The 15,519-nt window shown below is 41.5% G+C and overlaps 1 protein-coding gene across 9 annotated transcripts in view; it reads right to left on the bottom strand.

Moving 5' to 3' along the window:
- Positions 1–15,519, bottom strand: part of PDXDC1 (pyridoxal dependent decarboxylase domain containing 1) — a 48,627-nt gene that overhangs the window by 3,836 nt on the left and 29,272 nt on the right. For all 9 annotated transcript variants that reach the window (XM_053555243.1, XM_053555235.1, XM_053555239.1 and 6 more), the window contains 10 exons: positions 13,638–13,688; positions 9,598–9,661; positions 8,087–8,181; positions 7,002–7,107; positions 4,897–5,068; positions 3,240–3,358; positions 2,853–2,974; positions 1,838–1,930; positions 1,663–1,759; positions 369–473 (listed from right to left, as the gene is read on the bottom strand). In XM_053555243.1, coding sequence (XP_053411218.1) covers positions 369–473; positions 1,663–1,759; positions 1,838–1,930; positions 2,853–2,974; positions 3,240–3,358; positions 4,897–5,068; positions 7,002–7,107; positions 8,087–8,181; positions 9,598–9,661; positions 13,638–13,688 — 1,024 coding nt within the window. The remainder of the gene's footprint in view (positions 1–368; positions 474–1,662; positions 1,760–1,837; positions 1,931–2,852; positions 2,975–3,239; positions 3,359–4,896; positions 5,069–7,001; positions 7,108–8,086; positions 8,182–9,597; positions 9,662–13,637; positions 13,689–15,519) is intronic.

Here is a 15,519-nt window from a genome sequence, read left to right as displayed (position 1 = left end):
TCCCTGAATTACTGGCTCTGAAGCATTTTAGGAGATTCCAGAGAACTGAGAGCTGCTATCGTGATACCAACATGCTCCCCAGGCTGGAAACTTCTGAGGCAATTTAGGCAATGCTCAGAGAATAAGCCCTGTTGATATTGCCATCTCTCAAGACCCTGACATTACCCCTTGGCATGCTACAGAAATGGTTACAAAGAGACAGTAATAGTTGGTCTTAAGAGAAAGAGAGAGATCTTTGCTTTAACCCCCAAAACAAAGGAACGCATGTAACAGCAAAGGGGTGGCAGGATATACCTGAGGCAAAGGTCTAGTCTCCTAAGAGAAATACAAGCAATTTTCTTCACTATTAATGAACTCAACCTTATTACCTGGGAGTCTCTGTTTAGGGCGACTGCCTGAGGGGGTTGGAGGTGGCGTTACTCCCGAACCTTGTGCTTTGTAGACATATATGGGTTCTGTGGATTCCAGAGAGCCTGCCAGGGGAGAAAGAGGAGGAGGGTGGGCAGAAGCACCGGGCACAGGCCACCCTGGGAAATACCACCTGGCCTTACACAGCCTTGTTTCCCGGCAAGCTGCTTCTAGCCATTCAGCTTGCTGGAGACTGGTAGAGACCTTTGGCACTTTGGAAACATGTCAAGAATTGTACAAAGCCGCTTGTAAGTCCCAGCCATGCCGAGGCTCCTAAGTACTGTGAACACTTAGCCAGCAGAGTGGTACGTGAGTACGTGGGGAACCAGGCCCTACTGAGAAATGTACTTAGCAAGGAGAAACAGATGCCTCCTTACTAAAAGCTAAGGCTTTGCAGATTAAAAATCTTTGACTTTAGGTTGGGCATGGCAGCTCACACCTGTAAGTAATCCTAGCACTCTGGGAGGCCTAGCATGTGGGTGGATCGCCTGAGCTCAGGGGTTCAAGACCAGCCTGAACAAAGTAAGACCCCATCTCTACTAAAAATAGAAAAACTAGCTGGGTGTAGTGGTGGGCACCTGTATTCCAGGATACCCAAGGAGCCTGAGATAAAAGGATTGCTTGAGCCCAAGAATTTGCTGTGCCACTCTACCCAGGGCTGCTGAATGAGACTCTGACTCAAAATTAAAAAAAACTTTGGCTTTCACAATTATGTAGTCATCAATTCCTGAGGAAGAAACAAAGGCCTTGGGTTTAGGAAATCATTAACCTTGTAGGACAGGAAAACAGAAATCGCTAATATCTTCCCCAAATTCCAGCAAATGGTAATATTTGCTGGTTGCCCGGTTTAAAATGTTCCAGTGTCACATACTACAATCTTTGAATTTCCCCTTTCAAAAGCAGTCCTTTACTGGGACAAAACAATAAAGAGGACTGCAAGGAATATTAACCTTGAACTAAAATGTCCAAGACACAGTGCCTTGAGAGTCTGAACAGCTAAAGTCACTGGATTCAAGGAAGGAGGCTGCTTGCAATAGGGAATGGGTATTTGCTTTCCTACTATTTCAGCTGTCAGGGTTGGGGGAGGAGGATGACAAAGCAGCAGGGCAGACCTCATCGCCTCAGTTTCCTGGCCTAGTACCAGCGATGAAGAACTGAAGCCATAAAGGAGTTCTTAGAATGAACTGCTTTGGGACCCAAAGGCATTTGGTCAAAACTCTCAGTAAATGAGATTTGGGTGGAGGCTAGTCATACCTTCTGTTAAGTTAAAAGTTCTTCCTTTCTGTAAAGCTTGTACTGGAGAAAACCAATTCAGCACAGAGCCTACCACTGGTATCTGCCGTAACACTCCCTGCAAAACATAACCATTGCTCAAGAACATATCTCCTTGACTCCCACTCCCACCAGGAAGTCTCGTCAGCAGCCTCACCTCTTCCAGAAGCCGTTCCTCATTTGCCTTCTGCAGTTCAACCTGAGCTTCCTGAATTCCTTTCCGAACGACTTCGGTCATGTTTTCCAGGAGCTGTATTAAGGATCAGGAAAGGTATTACTTGTCGAAGCTTTCTGCCTAGGGCCTAGAACTAGTAACAGCACTGGAGATATTTTTCAAATTCTGTCAGTAAATGGAATTTTGCATTTAAATGCCAGTATAAAAATAAAATAGAGAATCAAATAGGAGAGGATAAAATGCTCATGGAGGCCTGGGCAGTCATACCTTGGTGACCAGCCCCATTTACCAGGCAACAGGAGAAATTACTTATAACCTCAATGTCATCAGGTTTGGGAGAAACCTTAATAAAACCACCCAAGAATGATTAAAATTGACTCCTCTGCCTCATTCCAATCTTCTTTCTCTTCCCCACTCTGTCAAAAATGAATCACAGAACACATGTTTGTGTCTCCTCTCAAAACTACCTCTTGCCATGGTACCTTTTCTCTCCTTTTGAGTGATTTCTAGGGAATTAATTGGCTGGTTTGGAGAACGTTCTTTAAGCTTTGTAGCCTGGTGCTCCCTGCCAATGCAGGTGAAGTCATCATGGCTGGCAGTCCTGTTACCAGAAACGCCCATCTCAATCACCCTGAGGACCCAGCTCCAATTAGACTCTTCCCTGACCTTGGCAGGCAGAAGTGAATGTGTCCTCGTGAATGCTCAGCTACCCCACTTGGTATTCCCTGGCATTTACGTGTGTGGTTATATGTATTCCACAGCGTGTGCATGCACGGTTATATGCACCTCTTCCCCTGCCAACTGGCTTGTGAATTCACTGGAGGTAGAGGATATGTCAAATCCACTTGGCATTCCTGATTCCTGGCATAGTTCCCAGATCACAGGAAACAATTATAAACTTTTTTGGGAAAGAAAGAATGATCAAGACATTGCTGAGGGTGTCATAACCTCTATTAATTAGTTGGACAAGTCTCAGAAAAGGATTAGCCTTACAGACCCTTGAGTTTTCCTCAATTTCCCGGGCTGTGACTACAATGGTCTCCACAAGTTCAGAAATGTCTATGTCCTCACTCGTCATACCAATGTAAAGACAACTCTTCATACTTTTATATTCAGGGCCTGTAGTAAGAAAGAACAGTCAAACATGGTTCCCGAGACCTCTGGCACAAGACACAGGCCCGCTCTCGTATATAACTATATAACCGTGCAAAAAGAAGTCTTTTTGGAGACTCTAATAAGGGTAGAGGGAAAAGGTCCTGAAAAGCTGTGGGAAGAACAACACCTTCACATAGAACTAAAGTCTCCTCCAAAGAGATCAAACCTGTTTTCTTGAAGCCAATTAGAAAATGTCCAAAGGTCACAGGTACTTTATAAAAATAATTACCCATTTTGAATGTAAGGTCAGATTCCAATTCATTTAACTTTTTCAGGAGTCCAGCATGGATCTTTTCCCCTTCAGGATCTGATTTCAAACTGTTCTTATCATCATTAGCATGTTCATACCTATAAATAATATCAAACGACATTATGTCAATTTAAAAGATCAAATGTCTCTCCAGGCACAGGATTATAGGTAGGGCAAACACATTAACAAGACTGTGAAATGAGATAATGGGCAAAAGAACTATTAATAGTGTCTTAAGGCCAAAAACATTCAAGAGTGTCACAGGAAAGCCCAAGTCTTTAGGTCTGTGGACATAAGAGAGAGAGGCAAGGCCTGGCAGTCATATAAAAGGAGACTTGCCTCATTTTTAAGGGACCTAAAAAGCAGCCACAGGACCGTCTGCATGGAATTTCCTCTCCGTGGGGAATTGGGTGTTTTTTTCCCTTATTGATTTGTAATGTTCTATATACCCTGCAGAGTAACCATTTATCAGTTATATCTATCACCTATGAAGTCTGACAATTAAGTCTGTGAACTCATCCTAGAAAAAATGTTACATACCTCTTGCTGAATATCACTACGGTCACCTTCGAAGTATTTGCCTTAAGAAGCTATGCACTGATATGAGCACCTAGAAAAGCCTTCAAAGCACTTTTGGATCTTTTTCTGGAATGGCCCTCAAAGCTGTGATTGTATTGCCCTTGATGTCCTGAATGTGATCAAAATGTCTTCCTCTCAATACTTCCTTTAAAGAAAAAAGTCAGCGGGGGCCAGATCAGGTGAGGAAGGTGTGTGTTCCAATAGAGTTGTCTGTTTACTGGCTAAAAATCCCCTCATAGATAGTGCCATGTGTGTTGGTGCATTGTTGTAAGGCCGATCTTGTTGGCCAAGATTTTTAGTTAAGATTTTCCTATTTCTCTGTTGATGTTTATTTGGTCTGCTGTGCTTCTCACAGTCAGATGATGATTTTGATGCACAACTGACAACTTTTTGCTATGTTTTCGTCAGTTCTGCTCTTTACTGACTTCCCTGACCTCTCTTTATCAGCAATGCTTTCTCTCATCTCAGAAAAACATTAATCCATTGGTACACTGTCGTTTTTTTCATGGCATTATTTCCATAAACTTAGACTAACATGTCCCTTATTTCACTTCCACTCTTGCCAAGTTTAACAAGAAATTTATGAATATTTGTTCACTGCTCTAATTCAAGCTCTGACATTCCCGAGATGCCACACAAAAATACACAATAAAGAATGCCACTCAGCAAGACACCACGTTGCACAAATACAACTGTGAGACACTGATACACCACGGTTATGAAACTTTACTCAATTATTTGTACAGTGCTGCCGATGTAAGGACATGGAGGCAAGTTCATGAACTTAATTATCAGACCTCATATGTCTTCTCCTAGGTATTTGAGAACATACAGCAACTCCAACTATGACCAAAATCAGTACACTGAGGGCCAAGTCACCTGCCTACACTGTGCTTCTGTAAATGCCCAGGAAATCTAGTTGAATTTTCATTGGACAAGTATATTGTGATTACATATATTTGTCCTGGATTTCTAAGCTGGCTGGTTCACAAAATGACCCACCCATGTTGTTTATACAGCGAAGTCTCTAAGAGCAAGTAGCAACCTGAAACTTTACCTGACAACCCCTATTCCAGGCCAGTTAGGGTCATCAACATGTAAGAGACCTGCTGTTCCTTCCACTTCCTGTTTAAACTCCTCTCGCAGCTGCAGTGTACAGCTCAGAACCGGCAGCTTGCTCTGTATGTAGGCTACCAGCTGATCCACATCCTCTGCCTGGGTTCCTAAAACTGAGGACATTGACAGAATGTTAGAGAAAGGCTTATAAGATGACTAAACAAAGACAGGGTAGGGCATCCCCTTCCACTACTGGGAAGGTTAAAAGCTCCATGTATATTCAATTAGCTGGAGCTGAGAACTTAAAAAAATAAGCCACTCAACCCAGATATGAAAGAATCAGGTGTTAAAAATCTTTGACACAGCCAGCCATTGATATACAATGAAACATTCTAATATAGAAATCAGATGCTTCACGGAAAGCCTGCTTCAGGCAGGTTATAAACATTATACCACAGATTAGAAACAAAAAAGCAACCACAGATCCCCTCTTTACATGATTACAAAGAGAAAGGGAAGTATTGTGGTCATCTGTGCCCCCAAGGAGGAAGGGCAGAAAGATGGTGACAGCACCAAGTCATTTCAAGGTCAGGGCTTGGAGGTGTCAGAGCTCCAAGCGTCTTGGCAATGGTACTACTCCCTCAATTCCCTGCTGTCCTCAGCCTACTTTTCCAGTTTCAAAGACTAATCCCCTAAGGCTGGGAGTGCACCCACCAGTTATCTTTATGGTGGCTTTTTCTTTGTAGGACAAATGCCTCCATTTTCTTACTTTAATATCTTTGAAAAAACATCTCCCCAAAATGCTAAAAACAGCTTATGAAAAATAAACATTTTTTTAGAATGTTGAAATCATTTTGCAAAAAAGCACAACCAGCAAACTTTTTTGAGACAGTTGCCTAGAGTGCCAGGGTGTCAGTCTACCTTACAGCACCTTCAAACGTCTGGGCTTAAGGAATCCTCTTGCCTCAGCCTCCCAAGTAGCTGGGATTATAGACACCAGCCACACCACCTGGCTAATTTTTTTATTTCTTTTTAGCAGAGACAGGGATCTCACTCTTGCTCAGGCTGGTCTCGAACTCCTGAGCTCAAGTGATCCACCCACCTCAGCTTCCCAGAGTGCCAGGACTACAGGCGTGAACCACCTTGCCTGGACCACAACCAATTTTTTTTTTATTTTTTTGAGACAGAGTCTCACTATGTCACCCTGGGTAGAGTGCCATGGTGTCACAGCTCACAGCAACCTCAAACTCTTGGGCTTAAACGATTCTCCTGCCTCCCGCGTAGCTGGGACTACAGGCACCCGCCACAATGCTTGGCTATTTTTAGAGACGAGGTCTGACTCTGCCTCAGGCTGGTCTTGAATCTGTGAGCTCAGGCAATCCACCTGCTTTGGCCTCCCAGAGTGCTAGGATTACAGGTGTGAGCCACCACGCCTGGCCCTTTATTTCTTTTTATTTTTTGAGACACAGTCTCATTTTGTCACCCTCAGTAGAGTGCTGTGGCATTGTAACTCAAAGCAACTTCAATCCCTTGGGCCCAAGTGATCCTCTTGCCTCAGCCTCCCTAGTAGCTGGACTACAGGCACTTGCCACAACACCCAGCTATTTTTAAAGGCAGGGTCTCACACTTGCTTAGGCTGCTCTCAAAGTCCTGAGCTCAAGTGATTCACCTGCCGTGGCCTCCCACAGTGCTAGGATTATAGGTGTGAGTCACTACACTTGATCTGGGGGGGGGTGGGAGGAGTGCTTTAAAAATACAGATGTCCAGGCTCACTGCCAGATCACGGAAATATGCATCTCTGTAGTGGGCAGCTGCTGGTAGTTTTCAAATCTCCACAGGTGACTCTAATAATAGAAAACTAAGGATGCTAGTAAATCAAAATATAGTAATTCAACTGACTTTAGTAGTCTAAATCTGAGATGTTACGCTGGAATGCTAATCCACCCAAATTTAGTCCAAAGTTAAGAAAAAGCCCTTCTGTTTGGAAATGCTGATTACCTACAGGTAAAGAGAACATTACAAGGAAAAGATAATCAGCCTGGACCTTGACAGACGTGAAAATGTTTCTCCCCAGAAAAAAAGTCAGGGAAATCTGAGACTGGCTACCTGCTGCTGTCATCAAAGGGCTGAACCGCACACATGTGCCCTCCACTTCCAGATCCATGACAGTGAGGCCACTCAAAGGCACCAGCTGTTTCAGCTGTTCTCCCAGCTGTAGGGAAAGGACAGTGCATATGCTGCTGTAATGATGGCATCAAATGTCTTCAAGACCCACCCTCATCCACTCAGCCTCAGGCCAAAGAGGCTCCTGTTTTGATTGTCTTCGAATACTTAAAGTAACTTATTTCTAAAAACAAAAAATTTTACATTTTTTCTTACTAATAAATACAAGTTCATTATAGAAAAATCTAAGAAATATACTTAAAACAAAAGAAGAAAATAATTACCCACAATACACCATTCAAAAACACTGTCAACATTGGGTAACTCTCCTAGGGTCTTTTCTCTGTGAGTAGGGTGAGTGTATTTTTTTCTTATCATAAAACATGATATTCTACACTGTTTAGTAATATGCATTTTTCCATTTAATTTATGGTAATCATTTCCCGTCTGCCTCAAACATTCAGCTTCATGGTTTCTAATCGTGCATTGAACTCCATTAGATGCGTGTACCACAACTTATTTACCAAGCCCTCTATGTTGGGAACATCCAATGCTGTGCTAGGACTGACACTGCTATGGTGAACATTTCACTGTTTGGAACAAATATCCTAAAGGTATCATTTGCAGTGTCAAAAAAGCCACCAAAGCATAAGGGCTTTGATCCACACTGCCCACTTGTGAAAGTTCAGTGGACTCTGGCTGTGCTCCTCCTGAGTACTGTACACACTCACAACTCCAGATACAGTCCATGCTTTTTGCAAGTTGTTTTACAGCCTTATAAGGTAGCAAGAAAATGATCACATGAGGAAACTGAGAGAACAATGCTAATGGGACTTGCCAGAAGTGACACAATAGGTCAAACACTGATCCAATTTGGAAAAGAATCCCAGAAGATTCTTTTCCAGCACCTTCACAGCCACCTCCGATGGCTGATTCCCTATACATAACTATGTGCTATCCCCACAATTAGGGCAGGTGGGGATTGTGCCCTAGATGTAAGAGAAAAAGCTGACGGCTGCCATTCTTACCCAGCGATTCAGCGCATCACAAGAGTGTCTCTCCCGGCTGACTGTTGAAGGTGCCACGTTGAGTGCTGAGACAGCTTTAAATGCTGGATCTGACACTAAAATGCAGAAAGGGAAGTCACTCCCAGAAACACGGCTAACTAAAACAGATACCCCTCCAATTCTATTTCACTAGATCCCACTATTAACTCAAGGAAATAGTCTTATGTATTACTGAAACCAAATGTACATATATCTGATAGGTTTAAAGTTCCACTTTTTCCCTCATGAATTATATAACACTTGAATACACTCACACAAATAGAATTCTTAATTTCATTTAAAAGAACGTTTTCTTTAAAAAAAAAAAAAAGGTTTTCTTTCAAGAAATTCAAAGCAAATTTTGCAAATTAAGAACTAGTCTACCAAGTACCATGCAAGGTCAACCAGAACACCACGGAGCATCCAAATTGGGCTTCACAAGAATTATTCTTCACTCGCCAGAATGGCGTGGGTGCCTACTCATGCCAGGCGCTGCGCCTGACACTAGGATGTATGGCAGACTAAGTGTTTGCAATCTTGGGGCTTACATTCTAGTTGAGGAAGACCATAAAGAAAGAAAGGAAATCACTACATGTTGTTAGTGCCATGAAAGAAGGTTGGGGCTCTGATGTATGATGGAGTCATTTCAGACAGGGAAGGAAGATTCTGAGAAGATGGACAGTCAGCGGAGACCTAAATGGTAAAAGGGAGCCAGCCATCAGACGAGGAGGAGAAATGCGTGAGAAGTGGAGAAACGGCAAGCAGCCAGGCCTTGCACTCGGACACAGCAGTATTCTAGGAGCAAGAAGACTGGTGTGACTGACACACAATGAGCAGGAAGGAACACAGCCTGAGAGGAAGTCAGAGAGGAAGCTGCAGCAGAGCACGCAGGCAGGTGGATCTCAACTTTCCTAATGCCGCAGTCCTTTAATACAGTTCCTGTGGGTTGAGAACCGCTGACGTAGCCTCTAGGAAGAGCTGATTTCATTCAGCTGAAATGGTAAGATGTGGACAAGGTTCTGGCAAGGGAGTGATACAATGTGACTTCACATCAAATGGAAGTGTGGAGGTGGAGAACACAGGACAGAGATCAGCTAAGAGGGGCCTACAGCTATCCATGTAAAAAATAACGGTCCTTAGACTAGGCTGGTGGCACTTGGAACTTTTTTAAAAATGGAGATACCTGGGTTCAACTTACTGAATCAAAATACATGGGAAACAGGGCCCAGAAATCTGTATTTTCAAATGACTCTTTCTTAGCTACTCCAGCACCGGTCCATGGGCTGACAGGCAGGAACCACTAGTTTAATCACAGCAAACTATCAGCAAAATGCAAAGGCATTTGGGACTGAAATTCTTGTAAATACTGTTAAATTATGACTAACAATTTTAATAATGAAAATATTTGGACTATCTATTTAACTTGAAATAGTATTAAACTCAAAGCCCTCAAACACAGATATAAAAATAACTTTGTTTTTAAAATCACCTACCTGAGCCTGTTAACTCCTGGAAAAATCTGAACACCACTACTGGAGAGCTGAGTTCATCTTCCACCTACAAAAACAGAAGTCTGATATTACCAAGTAATATTAAATTCCAAACTCCTACAAAACGAAATGGGGAGTTTGAAAAATAGGCTAAAGATGTTCTAATTTATAAATAAACACAATAAAAAATTCAAAGGTTGATTTCAGTTGCTAGAGAAACAAAAATCAAAAACCAAGCGTTTAGTAAAATTTCTAAAAACAAGTATGAACCAGCCCTGAGGGTACACTGTAATTTATAAGATACTTAACACTAGTTAAAAATTAAGATAATTTTAATGATAATGGATAAACACAGGTCTAATATTAAAGATCAAAAAAGGTAAGGAGAAAGTAGAACTAGAATTCATATTGAAAGAGCCAATGCTCTCAAGAATCCCAGAAATTCGGGATTTACTATAACTTTTTATGCTCAGGGGAGTATAAAAGAAAGGTAACAAGTACTTTCTTCTCACTTTGTAAAACTTCCAGAACAGGATAAAAGTCCTGCTAGCAATGCACATAACCACAATCTAGAACTCTACTTACTTTCTAAATATATTTACTTCTATTTAGTAGTTAGACCCAGTACTTATTCAAGAAAGGCATCAGACAACTTCTTTAATGGATTTCATAGCAGATGAAAACCTGCACTACATCATGGTAATCTGGCCCTACTACAAGTCCATCACTTGTGTCCATAGAACAAATGTACAGTCAGCTCTCAGCTACAGCCTGGGTCAGGGTGCACAGGGAGCAGCAATGTCCTTAGCAGGCTCTGTGCTATTTTCTGGTAGCGTGGGTGGCACTGGGAGAGAAGATCTCTAAGTATTCAACAATGTCAGCACTGTAACTGTAGTCACAAAACTTACGTTCCAAGGCTCCAAGTGCGTTGATTCATTAGCAGGGCCAAAAGTTAGTGCTAAATTGGAACAACAGGAGTAGCTGGCCCAAGATCTTTTTAAGAAAATTTTCAAAGAACTGTGTGGATGTGATTCAAATCAAGCAAGATTTGTATTCAAATCTTCCCACTATTTATTCAGGCAGTTCCTGTGCTAAATGCTTTCATATCTATCATCTCTTCTAACCCTCATATAAACAAACAAAACTACTGATAATTTCAAAGGTGCAGGGAGTTAATATTTAAATACAAGGGAGGAAGCCCAACAAGCAAGGAGGAACAAAAAAAGAGACAAAACAATGCACTCATTCTCCCATCCTCAGTTAAGAGAAGGCAGAATGATCTGAGGAACAAGACATCTACATATACACATTATGATCGTCTTTTCTGTCTTTGAACTCAGTGGTCTCAAATATTCAGAAGAAATGTGCAGAAGAAATACTACACAGGGTTATATACATACACTTCTGGTTTAAGCAACGTGATAGACAGCTAATACTGAAGTTAGCAATTCTAAATACACCAAATGCTAGATTAAATATAACTGATGACCAGAAAAAGCTTAAACCATTGCTAGGCTCACAGAAAAAAAAAGATGCATTCAGGGGCAGCGCCTGTGACTCAGGGAGTAGGGTGCTGGCCCCATATACTGGAGGTGGCGGGAAAAACTGCAAAAAAAAAGATGCATTTAGAAAGAAGAAAGATGGCTGTAAGCTGAACTGCAAAGGAAGGGGCAGCATATCTGGGGCCTGGCACTTCGCTTTCATGGCATTTTTCTTTTTGAGACAGGGTCTTGGGTTCATCGCCTAGGGTTAGGGTGCAGTGGCATCACCACAGATCACTGCAACTTCAAACTCTTGGGCTCACTCAATCCTTCTGCCTCAGCCTTCTGAATAGCTAGGACTATAGCTGTGTGCCACCACACCCTTATTTTTTTATTTTTTGTAGAGATGGGGGTCTTACTATGTTGTTCAAACTGGTCTCAAACTCCTAGCCTCAAGAATCCTTTTTCCTCTGCCTCCCACAGCACCAGGACTGCAATACGAACCACTATCCCCAGCTAGGTCTTGAGTTTAAGGCCCACATGAGGGACAGTAGTGAGTCTACATAAAGCCTTTATGAATCTTCTATAGGCAAAAATTGTCAACAAACATGCTTTCAGATAGTAACAAGTGTAATGAAAAGACCCCAGGGAATAGAGAATGATGGATGGTCATGGAAGGTTGTCTTTAGGGTGGTCAGCAAAGTCCTTTCTGAAGAGGTGAGATCTGAACTACAATCTGTAAGAAACCAGCCATCAGAAAATTTGGCCGAGTATGGGGGCTGGGGACAGTGTTTCTAGGCAGAGGGAACAGCATGTACAAAGGAGGGTTGTGAGGGTTAAATGAAATAATGTTAAGGTAATACATGTTAAGGTATTTGGTACCACATGTGGTATCGAAGAAGCACTTCACAAGCAGCAAATGGAATGGTGGTGATGATTAACAGGCCACAAAGCCTCATGGTATCTGTCAGTTACTGCATCCTCTAATGCAAAAAGCAGCCATTGGAAGAAGGGGCAAAGAAGTGTTTATGCATGGGCTCCAAAACAACTGGACACTAACACCATCAGACACCCCTCACACTTAAGGAAGAGGGAGTAATGAAAAGGTGAGGAAGAGCCGAGTGGCTCAGTAAGGCAGGGACAGGGAAAGGGTCCAGGCCCAGCACGGCCTCAATTCCTAACAGCCTGCTCAACCTAGTCCATAATTTGCATCTGTTTGAAATCAGAAGAGTCCAACCAATACACTTTCATTTGACAGCCGAGTTCACATGCTCAGGTTAAGAAAGTGACTCTGTCACAAGGTCACCCCATGGCATCTCTTGAGAGTAAAACCCAAACGTCCTGATCTACACTGCTCCATTCTTGCTCCATTCTGCTTCTCTAATGATACCTCTTCATTCAAAGTTCCGCCAACTAGAATTTGGGTCAATTGGCCCAGGCTCCATCTCAGAAGACAATGCAGAGTAGCTACTTCTCTTAAAGTCTTCTAAAAACAGAAACGGTACTAACTTGAACCCCAAATAAACTCGAAAATTAGTTTTTAAAAAATCTTTTTACAATGTTTTCTAGAGACAGTGTCTTGCTCTGTTGAGCAGGCTGGAGTGGAGATCACAGCTCACTGCAGCCTCAAACTTCTGAGCATGAGCAATCTTCTTGCCTCAGCCTCCTGAGTAGCTGGGACTCCAGGTGCCCACCACAATGCCTGGCTCATGTTTTTGTAGAGAAGAGATAGAGTCTTGTTGTGTTGTCCAGGTTGATCTTGAACTCCTAGGCCTAAGTGATCCTCCCCCCAGGGCTCCCTAAGTGCTGGGATTACACGCATGAGCCACTGCGCCCAGCCTCAAAAATTAGTTTTTAACTTTACTACTATACCCTGCAGAATTGTCAAAGAAACACTCAGTGAACCTATTTAAATCACAATTTGACCTATAAATTGCCTAGAATTCTAAAATATAATAAAGCAAAACATGAAGACATTCAAATCTGAAGTGATACTCATTCTTAGTTGATAGCTCTGCTAAATCCTCGTTTCTTTGTCTAGGTATTATCCCTGGGGAGCACTCTATGACAGATTCATTTTAGGAAGACACCAGAAGTTAAGAGTAAGGTTGCTTGCTTCTCTCTTCCTCCTCTCACCTTGTGCAAATAAAAACTTTGATGTCAGAAGGTTTCAGAAAGAGTAGCCCAAAACAATCTGAGCACAAAACAAATTTTTATTTCAGTTAGATGGGTGTTCTAAAGTCCTCAGGCAGGTGAGGACTTTATAAGTGTTTATAAGATCTTTGTGCAATTCTAAATTTTAGCAGAATAAATAGGTTATATGGAAGGCACTATAGGAATTTAAACACGGTATAGCACAAGTTCTTGGCTTCAGGATAACTGTATAGTTAGGTCAAATATATGCATGACCCTCTTTCAAACAATATGTGCGTGTGAGTGAGTGTTTCAAGGGAGCTGCCAAAATTCCACTGAAATGTATCAGGTCTAGAGAAAACCATTCTAAGTTAATGAAGTTTAAAACAAGTAATTTATTTCAAAAATAGATAAAATTATATACTATACCAGGATTTTGATGTGGTTCACTTTCTTCAAACTTTCCTGCAATCGTTGACTCTGCAAATGACAAAAAACAGCTGATATAATTTCCTTAGACTGACATAACTGGCTTTCTTGAGGGTCTTTACAGGTCTCAAACAAGGATCTCAGGCAAAATCATCTGCAACTTGGTGATTTCTAAGTTTTATCAACTTTTGCATTTCAAAATCTGCAGTTATTCCCCAGTTCAAAGTCACATGTAGTGAATTGGGAAAAGCTGCTTCTAATGAGACATGTGAATTCATCATATTGGCAATGTAAGCCAAACATTCAAAAAACACTGAGTGGAAATGTATACAAATCACAGTATTGAATATGGGGGAAGACTAATGACAAGCCAGAGAACACAGTCTGCTCAAGAGCTGGTGGCTCACGCCTATAATCCCAGCACTCTGAGAGGCTGAGGCAGGTGGATTGCTTGAGCTCACGAGTTCAAGACCAGCCTGAGCAAAAGCGAGACCCCGTCTCTACTCAAAATAGAAAAACCAAGACAAGAGAATCGCTTGAGCCTAGGAGTTGGAGGCTGCTGTGAGCTTTAATGCCACGGCACTCTACCCAGGGCAAAAGCTTGAGACAAAAAAAAAAAAAAAAAGCGCCAGTAAAAGCATGGTTCTGCCACTTATCACCTGCAGGTCCCTTTGTAAATTACTTAACCTGCCACTTATTACCTATGACCTTGGACAAGTTAAATAACTTGTCTGTGCTTCAGTTTCCTCAACTATAAAAAGAAGATAATAGTATCTCTCTATAGGGTTGTTGTGAAGACTGACTTGACAATACAATAAGTACTTAGAAGCAGAAATAGTGTACATTATGTAAATGATGGCCACTGTCATCATCAATACCATCATTACCACTATTATTAATGTCAACCCATTCCCTCATCACTGATAGAGGAATAATAATAGAATCTAACTCATGCAACTGGGGCACATTAATTAAACTGATATTCACTAAATATTAGACAGCAGGAACTTACATTCTAGTGAAGTTGTAGGAATGAACTGAGCTGCCGTAAAGTTAATTCAGGGTGCCTGGCACTGAGTAAATGCTCTACCCAAGAAGAAAATGAAGGTGTGAATGTAGAACACAGATAACCACATCTGCTAAATTTCCATGCAGTTTAACATGTGCATTTAGCACAGGTGACTCAGCAGTAAGATTTCATTCAAATCCTCAAGAGTATTCAAGATCAGCTACAGTTTTTGTTTCAAGGAGGATACCAGAGCTATGGTGACTCTGGTTTGGTAGTTAATGCCATTATTTTCCTGCATTAAAAAATTCTCCCTTGAGTACCTAAACCTCCCTTAAATTGACTAAGTTACTTCAGCAATAAAAGCATCTCTTTCCTAAGAACCAAACCTCAAAATGTGAGCAAATAATAGCACAATGAGAGCACTTCTAAAAATGTGGTGCTTCTGTAAGCATAATGAGCATAAATCTGAAAATGATTTTTTAATATAAAAATGAACTATGCCAACATCATACACCAAAAAACTGCTAACAGTGCAATATGAAAATACTAATTTTTCTTAAATATAAAAATGATACTTAAGGGCCAATTCCCCAAGAATATGTTTAAAATAAAGATTTAAACCAATATTTGTAACTTACTATAGGATCTGGTACTACTGTAAGAGCTTTACATGTATCAACTCGTCAAGTCTTCACAGACTTCTCTATTATCCCTATTTCATACATGAATGAATGGAGGTATTGAGAGGTGACATGCTTCTGAGCTCAGACAGGGTCCACACTGCATAAATGACTTTTCTACATGTTACAGTCTGAATGTTTGTGTCCTCCTAGAATTCATCTCTTGAAACCTAATCCTTTAAGGCAAGAGTAT

Source organism: Nycticebus coucang, chromosome 12 (assembly GCF_027406575.1).
Source record: "Nycticebus coucang isolate mNycCou1 chromosome 12, mNycCou1.pri, whole genome shotgun sequence".
NCBI classification, from domain to species: domain Eukaryota; kingdom Metazoa; phylum Chordata; class Mammalia; order Primates; family Lorisidae; genus Nycticebus; species Nycticebus coucang.
The sequence above is the reverse complement of the archived record's forward strand: the minus strand, read 5'-3'. Positions and strand labels throughout refer to the sequence as shown.